This window comes from Falco peregrinus, chromosome 9 (genome assembly GCF_023634155.1).
Source record: "Falco peregrinus isolate bFalPer1 chromosome 9, bFalPer1.pri, whole genome shotgun sequence".
Taxonomy (NCBI): domain Eukaryota; kingdom Metazoa; phylum Chordata; class Aves; order Falconiformes; family Falconidae; genus Falco; species Falco peregrinus.
The window spans coordinates 3,229,912-3,241,941 of NC_073729.1; the positions used below are offsets into that span (position 1 = coordinate 3,229,912).

Below are 12,030 nucleotides of genomic sequence, written 5' to 3' on the forward strand. Positions count from 1 at the left end.
TTTAACCACTCTCCTCTGCTTGCAATAACCTGTTAAAAAGCTGAAAATAACACAGAGTTCCCTACTGGGTTGCCCTTTCCCATTTGGAGAACATTGATTTTTTTCCCTGTTGTGCCAAGATTAATGTGGCCTGTTTGTTTGACAACAGATTCAACAGATCTAGTGCCCTGTCAAGCTAAAATGACTCTGTCTGTGGACAACATCCCTGTCTGGCACTGGCAATGATGGGGGGTGGGGGTGGGGAGAAGGCTTTGCTACTTAACTGTTACTGCAGAACCATCAGGAGATTTCAGCAGCCCTTAAAACCAAAAAGTGTTATTGATGGGGCAAATTCAAAATATTGCTAGCGAGAGTCAGCAGTTTCAATGAAAACTATTAGGCAAGGGAGGTTATCCAAATTATCCACTGGAACAGTCTGTGACAGCTTTGATTCAAAACACTTCCAGATCTTACATGTACAGATCTTCTTCCCATCTTGCTGTTTTGACAGAAAAAGTTGGTTTGTCCTCTCTCCTCCATTTAAGTAAGAAAAGAAACAGCATATAAGTAAAGTACAGAGAAGAAAATGAGAAAAGCCAAGGAAATAAGGAGTGTCCCTTCCTCATCCAAGTACCAGATATCACATGGACACCAGCTGAGGGTGAAAGCACACCCTGCTCCATTCTTTCAGAAATGTTACCAAGTTCCAAAACCCTCTTGTCCCTCCCTTCCTTCCTCCTTCCCTTCCCCTTCCTCTGGCAAAAGCCAGTAATACCTACAAATATTTTTTATTTTCGTAAACATCATGCAGCTTTAAAACGTGGGGATGTTCTATCAACTTCAGGATGGCTATTTCCCGCTCCACCTGGAAGAAACAAAAAGAAATAGAGAAGATTAGAAGCTTGGTCTTAGAATACATGAGATATTGTCACACATTTTCTTCCCATTTATCCATTTTCCACTCCTCTTTATATGCAGAGGGTATGGCAACTTATAACAATATATCTTGTTTAGCACTCACATCATTTAAGAGCACTCCCTGCTCTGCAGAACACAAAACCAGCAAAATTTCAAGGTTGAAAGAAAAGTCCCAAATCTACCAAAGGGAATTAGCTGTAGGAGTTATATGAGCATTCAAGGCTGTTCCTGCCTCACAATCCAAAGCCAATGGCATATTCTCAAAGTATAGAAACTCCAAGATGTCACTTAGGGCTCTCCTGACCTCCTGCAGGCACCGGTGTGGCTGCACCATGTATTGTGTACTCAGTTAACATTAGAAAATCCTCACCCCGAAGAACCTGGAGTGTATACAGGGGAGACAAAGAGCAGAAGACAGACAGCAATGTGATTTTGTAGCTGCACAACTGAGGCACAGAAAAGGAAAGAAATACATGAAGTGATGTAAGAAGTACAAGGCACAACAAGAAATTAAACCTGATTACTGAAGACACGGTGTTCAGAGCCTTAAGTGTAAGGCTGCGCTTTCTCTCAATTCCCAGTATGACCAAGCATGGCTACTTCTAAGAGCATGTATTCAACACGGAGTTAACAAGTTGTGACTAAGTCCCTGTAATTAGTGCAAGCCCTGTTCTCACCCAAAATTCCTATCATAACTGCTGTGGTGCTTTACACTTGAATTTAATCAGGGTATTCATTAGAGATGGAGGCAGCGCAATTCCTCAGCTGTGAGCAGAATCGCTCTGTGCTGCTTGAAGCCAAGCTGTAACTGCTGGTTTGACCTAGGCTAAGTCCAACAGAGTTAATGCAGCACTGTGGAGACTGTAGATAACAGAAATAAATTCTGCAACAAGACACAGTCTAAGCATTGCACTGTCGGGCATGACAAATTTCCAAGAATCCACAAAGGCAGGAAAAAGGCCTAAAGAAGCGAACAAGGAAAATGAGGTACGGTTCTTTCCAGTCCTTCGAATAACTGATTGTCCTGGAGTTGCTAAGCTAACAAGCAAAACACAAACAAACGACACCACCATCCCTTAACATCTCTCCTGCAGGGCCCAGGCGAGTAATTAGGAAGTCACCCCAGTACACATTTAGTTCTTGATGTCCTTTAATTTCCTGAGATATCACCCTCTGCTAAACCTGAACAGACAACTTTCCCTGAATGCCAGTAAGATACTCGGCAGGAAATTAGAAAGCGGTAGTTTTCCAGCGCTGTGCAGAGGAGGAAGATTTCCCGGCATGTTGGTTATCACCCCAGATCTCTCTTCCTCTGCACCACCACACAAAACCAGCAAAAGCAACTCTCGCACCACATCGCCCTTGGCCTTCCTTGTATATCAGGATGGAGAAAAGGGTGTTTGTACATCTGTCAGTCTTTCAAAGATGCTTATTCCTCCCTGCAGAGTCAAAAGTCATTGGAGAGATCCACTTCCACACTCGGGATCTCTGGGAACAGCTCCTTCAGGGAAGTGATTAATGCATTTAAACATGTATGTACACAGTTCAGCACTGCCAGAAGAGCTATGAATTCAGTGATACACAGTACTCGACGGTGACAGCTCTGTAGGCGTCAGCTTACTCATGACCAGCACTTAGATGAAAGCCGCTTATACAAATAGGAAACAAAAGTTGGGTCGATTTCAACTGTACAGCTATTCCATCGAAAAAACAGGGGGAGCGCTAGTTTATTCCATTTTTGTCTCCTCTTCAAAAAGATCTGTTACTCTTTTCTCTTATAAGATGCACTGGTATTTGCAGAAGGCTTGTTCAGCCCTATAATTGATAAAGTTGGATTTGCTTCAAGAATGAGGAAAAACAAACCAGAAGAAGCACCCACTCCCATAACAGTCCTCCAACGGTACTGTGCTTCAGCCACAGCACCATGTACCACAGCTGCTCAGAAGCTGCAGCTCTGATGAACTTCCCTTTGGGTGGCAGAGCCCAGGTATTTCACGGGCAATTGGACCACTGCATGAGCTACAGCAGGGATCACCACTCACCCGTTCTCCCTCCTGGGCCATATCCTGCCTGTGAAAGATTAAATTCCCTGCAGGTGGGCTGTCTGAACCGCCTTGGCAATTCAGTTCTGAAAAACCTCTCGGTGGGTATGGTGGCAACGGATGTTCAGACCAAGTGAGTGATGGATGGCAGCATCCAGCCAGCGCCCTGCTTGGTTACTGTCCTAAAGCAGGAGAAGAGGCAGTGATTTATGAGTGCCACTTGGACAAGGGGATTCGGTCACACCACTGCATGGCCTATGATCGATAAGAGAAAATCAGACCAGAAAGCAAATATCCACTTACTACCTACAGATTTACACCAGGAACCAGTCAGAAAGAAATAACTCGAGTTACTTGAGTTTCATCATTTGAAGTGTGTGAGTGGGAAAGGTTCTGTGCACATTTTTAACTTCCTGGGAACTAAACCCGGAGAGGAAATACAGTTTTGGAGGTCTTGATTTCAACCCCAGGCATGCAGAAAGCATCCGCCTTGGTGTGCCTGGCAGCATTTCTCTGCGCTGGATGGGGTTCAGCGGCGCGTTGTGCTGCGCCACTCCAGCGCAGGCAGCAGGCAGCTTTCCACAGCCTGCTACCTCTCCTAGCTGTAAACCAAGGACAAAGCTAATCTACTCATCTCAGTAAGACTTTATATAATCCTTCAGGAAAAGGCGGTTTTATGAAGGAAGAGTGTCATTACTGTAGTTCTCATAGCCCAGGCCTTGGCCCCATGTAGAGGAGCAAGACACTAATGGCTGTATTATTTCAAGAGCTAGAGATTCCCAGCTCTCTAAACAGCAATCTGATAAAGATCATCCTCAAAAATCTTACAGCAGTGTCCTGCCTCTTCTCCCTTCCAAAGAAAAACAACAGTTCACAAAAATGTGCAACAGACCACCTTCTCAAAATTACTGCTGCAGCCATTACCGGTGGGTGACTCCCCCGAATCCTGCTCGGTTTTGCATCTGCCAGTAATTGATACGGGTTGGACACAGGCTGTAGGTCTCGATAGCGATTTTACTGACGCATGGCTCGGGAGGACCCAGCAGCCTCTGTGTCATTAGCAAAGGAGCGGTATCCGAACTCACCGGCAAGATAAAGGAGGCCTGAAATAGCATGCGGCTCTCCCTGCCGCCCCCGAGTTTCCCGGCCCTGGCATGCCTTTTTTTGCGCATCCCTGTGCTTGCAAGCCACAGAGTGCTGTCCAGCTCAGAGCTGGCAAGGACAGCAAAATGGAGAAACCCTGCAGGGTTGTTTGCTTTAATGCAGATGCAATTATCAGAGAGCAGGCCAAGCTCAGAATAGCCTGTCTAGGGAGGCTCAAAGTCTGCGATAAACAGGAAATGTGGAAAAAACATTTGCATAATAGTTAAAAGGGAAAGGAAAAAAGTGAGGCTTTCTCTGTCACACAAACATCAAGTCACATCATAGGGTCCCCACGAGAGCCAGGGTGGCCTCATGCCCACCGCTGGTTACTGACTGCGCAGCACCTTGGAGCTGGGGAGAGAGCTGTGGAAGGGTGTGCAAGGCAAATGGAGACACACTGCTAACTCCTCACCTTGCAGGTGCCAATTAGAGATTTTAAAAATCTATGCAGGAGGCTGATTTGACAGGATGCTCCAGTGATTCGGCTAATGAGAACATGCAACACAGGGGCAACGCAACCCTTTGAGTAATAATGCAAAACTCTGGTTTCCTGTCCTCCATCCCTACTCCACGCTCCTTCTCCCCCAGACAAAATGACATCTCTCTGCTTTAAGCCTGTCTCATCAGCACAGTTTTTCCTGGTGACAAGTGCTCTGCTCTCTCACCTCGTGACTCACAGGCACACCGGGTGCTAATTCACCTGGAAGGCAAGAAGGGCAGGTCGAGAGAGCTTGATAGTTTGTCTCAGTGATGAAGAACATTTCCTTTTCCGTTACATTCATTCGCTCAGTAACAATTGGGTCACCCATCGCCCATGTGGTGCTGTGAGAACTTGAAAAATGAACCGGACATCCGTCTTGTATTACTAGGTTGTATTTTATCTACCAAATCTGTGCAAGCAAAATGCAACAGTCATTAATAGCAGTGTTTCTCAAAGAACACCTACATGCAAAAAGCTGAGGGACAGCAGATGATAATTCTCCTTGGATGCTTTGAAGTTCACCAGCAGCACACCACAAAGCTCTCTCTCTCTCCACTGACACCAGTGGCTCCCATACTGCTCACAACGCTGGCCTGAGAAGTACGGCTGGAGCTACAGAAGTGGCAAGGGGCCACGAAGCCCTGCAGGCTGCAAACGTGCTGGACTGCCTTTCCTACTCAGAGCAAAATGGTGGAGGGGGGATGGAGGTGGTAGGTGTTCATGCGAAAATCAGGCTCGCTGATGTCGACCCTACTTTGCTTTGAAGTAATTACTGAAATACTTTTGAGAACCAATGGCTCAGTTACTAGAAACTCAACCAGGACATGAACTTTCTTTGAGTTCAGAATTATTTAGATTCAGGATGAACTTCAAAGGATGAAGAGATTTGGATGCTCATCCAACTCCTAAGGCTAGAACTCCAGTTGGAAACCTTGTACCAAAGTACTAGTTTCTCCAGCGTCTGGCTTGCTGCGCAGTAATTTGCATTTCCATGATGAGAGCACAGAAAGCAGAGCATAAATCACTGTGATAATTCACTGAGTTGAAGTGGCAAAACCAAAGGTATCAGATAGGAAAAAAACTAATCTCAAGTTCTCTGGAAAGTCTGTGTTCCTGCTGTAACAGAAATATCACAGGAACAGACCCTGGGATTATATTCATTTGCTACTTTTGCTTCTGTGTTATGTGGGACTGAAAGTTAGAAATGGTGAAAAATTACTGGCTTTGGTGAAGACCATCTAAGTCACCTGCTCACTCTTCCTCATAATCACAGAATAAATAAGCTACTTTTGAAATGAGACAACAGCATTAAAGCAGAAATGGCTTTGTACAACAAGTAGCTGTAGGCCTACTATGTCCCGTAGGGTCAGCACTGCTGTGGGGATATCGGGCTTCCAAACAAACTTAAGCCATTAAGAAATCTAAGCAATACCACACTGCATCAGTTGCATCCTTGTTTTCAATGGGAGCATAAATCGAGTAAAAGTGGAAAAACCATCAGGTTTTAAAGGATTAAACATTAAAGTATCTTCCTCTGAATTTAGCTGATTTTTCACTTGAAGTGGCCTTTCATTACATATACCCCAAACCCCTTCAGCAGGCCATTCCAGGCGCAAATGGAGAACCACACAAGTGTCCATCTGCGGAAAGGATTTCCTGCTGGCGGCACAGCCATTCGCGTCACACTGCTGAAGACAGGAGCCAAATTCAAAATGTGTTGAAGTCAACAGAAGACCTCAATTGACTTAAGTGGGCTTTGAATCAGAACTTCTAATGATCATTAAGTGGTATCTGGAAGAAATCTTCTATTACACAATTATGACTAATTAAATGCTTTAACATGAATTCAGGTTTTCTGCTAAGTACTAGTAATTACAAGAAGATTCTATAAAAAGTGGATAAATGAGGGGGGAAACTATACTTAGATCTCCACAGAATCAGGCAGCTAGACAATGCTGTACAAAATACTTAAAACAGACAAAATTACTGGAAAGCTGAGCAATTCCTCATTTTATTGAAAGCTCTATTATGGGCTCATTCCACCACAGTTTTTGTTTGCATGTATGCTTCTCAAAGCTATTTCCCCATAAATGAAAATAGGTATGTGCGAGAAGCAAGTGAGACGCATATTTGATGTTAAAATTTGCAAGTGCAAACTTCTACACCATGAAGCTTTAGTAGGAAAATTTATTTTCCACAAACTACTGTTACAACAATGTCAGTTTCTACTTGTCTTTATTGAAACAAGTATTTTTCCATATTCTTTCAAAAGTGCAAGTCTAAAGCTCCACTGAATTTCAAAATCTGCCATAAAGTCTAAGGGTATGAAGTCAGCTGAACAGACACTGTGAGAATTTTCATGGAAATCCTTTCTGCTGGTACCAACAGACCTCCACAAGAGGAGAGGTCTCCTAGCCTGGCCTGGCGTATCGATTCCAAGGACTTGAAGTGACAGGGCTTGGATCCTACGGGCTCTCTAATCATGGAAAATCCTACCCAGGAACTCTGTGGTTTAACTCGCTAGTTAACACCTGCAGTGTTCCCCGGCGCTCTGCCATAGGCGACCGAGTAAACATGGCATTCAGACTTATCTGCAGCCTATGCTTCTTTAAGAAGCATCAGGGCTTCATGCAAGAGACAGTGATGGGAGCTGACAAGGAGTGGATTTATTCATTCAGCACTTCAGATTATCTGCTGCCTGGTGGTACACAGCTAACGAGCGACTGACACGCAAGTCTCTGCCAGCAGTCAGCAGGACTGGCCCCTTATACCAGAAGGCAAATAGCCTCCCTGTGCCTCCTGTCACCTTTGGTGAGTGCCACATCCTGGCTGCCATCACCGAGCAGTGCAGGACACAGGACACAAACCAACCTGATCTTTGACTGCCCTTTCCTTTTCCCTCCTTATCCTGGTTTTTAATGTTAATGCAGACTGTGATTTCTTTGACCCGAAGCAGAATGTTTGCACAGCTGGTTTGTTTGTTTTTGTTTTTGGTTTTTTTTTTTTTTTGCTGGTCAAGAAAAACTAACTGATGTGTAGCCAGCCCAGTGTTTATGAGAAACCCACCACCCCTGACCAGCAGCCTTGCCAAGCCTGCTGAACACCAGCATCTACTGCTCCAAAGCAGCACGCTCAGACCCTCTTGCACGAGCCCCCCCTGCCATGCCAGACCTGCAGTGCTCACCCCAGACTTAGAAATACAAGCAATGCTGCAGGCAGTACTCCCCTGCCCCTTCCCCGCCTTGATGGACCAACAATCTTACGCCTGGCTTGTTTCAGGGCCGTATATGTTAAAGAACGCAGGAACAGGAAGCCAATGGACAGGCCCTGTGCCGGGAAGGAGTGTAAGTCACAACTCATTTTCCCCAGTAGAAATACTTCTGCTGAAGGTAGGAGGGGCATTCAAACAGATTTAACGCCTTGTGGGCTGCTATGCTCAGCTGTGGTAAAAGTTGCTACAGACTGAGAAGAAACAAGCTGCAAACTGAGGGGTATGGAAAGTTCAACTTCAATTAGCACAAGTGCATAGCTCCTTGTATTACTTGAGACACCACAGATTTAATATGGGCAGTACCAAAGACAACACTGGAATGTCTGAGCCAAACAGTGGATGGAGGATGCAAGAGATAAGGGAATATGGGCAAGCACAAAGGAGGTGGTAGAGCACAGCACAGCATAACACATTCTGCCAAAAATTTAGTGTAGAGCTTCTGAGAGCATTGGTTGAGGACACGATAAGGCATGAAGGGCTCCCAAGAGCATCCAGGAAAGGGACTGAGACAGTGAAGCGATGCTGACAGTACCATGGACTGGATGCTTAAGGGTGTCCACCATCAGTAGGAAGAGAAATTCAAAAGCACAGTTTTGCAAAAGGTCCAGAGGATAAACTCTCCACCAGTTCCTATGTCTTGGCTAGCCTCTTTCCCCCTCTTGCTCTTTTTCTCCATTAGTCACAATGGCCTTGTGTAGCTCTTTGGCATTGTCTTACACAACTGTCCTTTTTCTCCAGTACTCTTCCAGAAGCAATCGATAGGATTGCCGCTGCTTCCTTTTCTACATCTTTCCTTAATGGCCATCTCTGGTTGCCTAAGAAATAATGGAGGTAACAAATGCTCCTGGAGAGGGCAGAATAGCTGGAGCTTAGCAGAGATGGGAGGCAGGACGCCAGCCAGCCTTCATCTCTGCCTTGCCCAGCTCCACAACCAGCCTAATGACATCAATCATTTCAAAGAGCGGAAAACAGCTAATATGATTTTTGTTATTCTACTGTGTTCTCCTGTGCTTCACTTTTGGGTGCCCCTTGTCTCTTTAGATGGAAATTTATACGTACTTGTATATTAGGATCTCATTTCAGCTGCGTTAATAAACTCAGCGGGACATAAATGGTTGATACCTAGAAGAGATTCTCCATCTTGATAGTCTCTCACAGCTGGCAGTGGTGGAAGCAGACACTGAAGCAACCTACAGCTTTCCCCTTTGTTTCCCCTGTCTAAAGAAGCTGTTGAAGCTCAACAGCACCTCCCAGAGGGACATGGTCCCAGACAAACAGCAGCGTGGACCTCACCCAGGAGCAGTGGGAAGGCCAAGGGCAACACAGACTCGCCAAGTTCATGTTTGCACTTCATTCTGCAATGAAAGAGGGAGCCCTGAGGGGAGGCCTGGCAGCTGCAGGCAGAGCGATCACCAGCTGACTTTCTGCCAAACTGGAGCCAGTAGCTGTGTGCTCGGGGGGGCGAGCAACCCTCCAGCCCAGCTCTTCTACCACAGCAGGACAGCAACAGTTTCCATCACACTGCAGCAGAAATAGCAGCTCCCGTCTGATGCGCACTAGCTCTACATTAGCACTTCTACGTCCATCCCATCTTAGGGATGTGGATCCCAAGAAACACTGTCCTTATCCATGATGTTAAGGTTACTCTGCTTTGTCCATAAGTGCTGTGAGCGCAGACACGTCTGAGGAGCGTGCCTGTCCAACGTCTCTCTATAACGACATGACCATAACTGGTGTACCTCTATAACGATATGAACCAGCACTTCAGTTCCAAACATCCCTGCCCACTCATCTATATGATGATTATAACTTAAAAAAAAAAAAAAGAAGTTTTCTAAAAAGGGATTATAACTTTTTAAAGCAGACCCATGTCAACCACAAGCATGTCTCCTTATACCTTGCAAGACAAAACTGAACAGCACGGGAAATCAGCAGTGAGTGTCACTGCCTTCCTCCCTGGGCCACCCCTGGAGCTAGCCAACAGCAGATGGGCTAAAAGCCCCGTACTCTCAGCTCTTCAGTAATTCACACAGCAAAATCGGCTTTATGGGCTCAGCCTCAGTCCCAGGTCAGGAGTAAACTAGAGGTGGACAGTTAAATGCCTGTTTTGTAAAACTGTTCCCTCCCTTCAACAACCTACTGCACCTCTGCGCTGAGAGATGGCACAAGCTTTCAAGACGATGCTAGCTTTGTCCATGCGGTCTGACACTTCTTCCTTCAGCATCAGGGCTGCGTCAAAAATAGCAACATTGGCTGGGAGCTTGCCATCAGGTTCTAATCTACAAAAGGATGGCTAATAGGGCAGGAATCGTAGTACAAAGCAAGAGGCAGGAAGAGAGAGGGAGAAATACAAGTGTATAACTCTTGAGGCTGCCAGTGCTCACTCCCTGCCTCTCCTCAGGTTCAGCCGGCAGCAGAAGACATTACAGCAAGACTTGTACTCCCCTCAGTGAAGACATCGTCTTCCTTTGTTTTGTACAAGCAACAAAAGCAGCAGAAAATTAGTCGATTGCTGCCATCAGCATCCAGGATCTCTCACAGCTGGGAGTTAAGAGATCAAAGACAGCAACGAAGGAACATTTTGTTTCTCAGTTATTTTATCTCTGCTCTTCTTATATCCTTCCCATCACACACCAGTCCGTTATGGCTAGGGGTGCTGATGACATCTTGCAACCTATCAACATCAATATCAGGATCAAGAAACCTCTTGGCAAGGGAGGCTTACAAACAACACTGTAAAGATAGGCTCTCGAGCATCTCGGAACAGGCGATGACGGTAAGCCAAGTCATTCCTTCTCCGCACTGTCCAATGCTCCTTTAGAAAGAGGGCTCAGACATCTCTTGCCACGTTCTTGCAGATGGGCCCAGCATATTCTCTGGAGCTGAAAACAATTGTTTTCCACATCTTCCTTGTATTTTCCAATACATCATTCAGCCTGGTTGGACTTTCAGAAGTACTTAGCATTGGCCTATCTCTTCATCTCAAAGTTCACGGGACTATTACTACTAAATGAGACCACAGTCAGCCAGCAACAAACAACAAATTCCATCTTTTAGTTCCAAGTCCCTAGAGACAGGTCTTGTAACATGAGGCCTGTCTCACTATTTATGAAACTACGCCTTGAACATTACATCCCAGATCCCGCAGTATTCCTGAGCCCTAATGGCGAATTCTTCAGCTTCACCACACTAAACTAATGCCAAAAGCATTCCCTGTCCTAAAATAGATCATCTTTTCCACATAGTGACAATCACTTCTGCAGTACAGAAAACCTCTCCCCCGAGTTACCTGCGTTGGTCTGAAGCAACCTCGACGTTTATAAGCAGTGGCACACCGCAGTGCAGACGCGCCCACCAACATGGCATTATGGCATGGAGACCAGGGAGAGCTAAGAAATGAAAGCAGTTTAAACTTGAGGAAGGTGGTAATTTTCTTACTTCTAAAGTTGGTGTTGTGGGTTGTGCATCTTCAGCATAGTCACCTTTAAGTGCCATTGCTTACTTGAGACTCTTCCCATTCCTTTGTATCTGCCCTACACAACACATCTAATACAGAGTTCAAAGCTATCTGGCTTCTGATGAAGAGCAAAGACAGGATGCAACACTTTGTTATGTCAGGTGATAATGCATTGCTATAGAAAGTGCTAATGACTCAAAAATTACATAGAGGAAGCAACAGGAAAGTTCTAACTATGAGCAAATTAGCTTAATTCCCTGAAAAGAGTGGACTTGACTGGACACACTTACTCGAGCTATTCCTGAAAGCAGCAGAGCAAGGATTCCAAAACCAGAAGACATTTGAACACTGGGCTTCACTTAAATCACAGCACCTTAGGCCTGTACACCTTGGGATGCTTTGGCACATACACAGGCATCCTTGCTTCACGATCCAATCCAAAACCCCCTGCGCTTGCCAAATACTTACAACACTTACATGTGCAGATTTAAAAGTGCTCGCAAACATTTTCCTAGGAAGATGGCTGGCTAAATTTGAAACCAGCAACATTTGAAATGGACAGCTGGGCTACATCTACCCCCCTCCCTCCCCAACTTTTCAGCATTTTCTGCCAGAGAGCACATTCATCAGCCAGCTGAACCTTGTTCCCAGATGTTTGGAACATGCAAAAAACAACCTGTGAATCGGGGATTTTCCAAGACTCAGCAATATGGTCACAACAGAGTTTTGGAATGAAAAG

At 45.4% G+C, this 12,030-nt stretch overlaps 1 protein-coding gene across 15 annotated transcripts in view; it reads right to left on the minus strand.

Annotated features, from left to right (window-relative positions):
- The window catches only part of BRSK2 (BR serine/threonine kinase 2), a 315,350-nt gene that overhangs the window by 106,740 nt on the left and 196,580 nt on the right, over positions 1-12,030 (minus strand). For all 15 annotated transcript variants that reach the window (XM_055814154.1, XM_005236313.4, XM_005236315.4 and 12 more), the window contains exon 3: positions 759-844. In XM_055814154.1, coding sequence (XP_055670129.1) covers positions 759-844 — 86 coding nt within the window. The remainder of the gene's footprint in view (positions 1-758; positions 845-12,030) is intronic.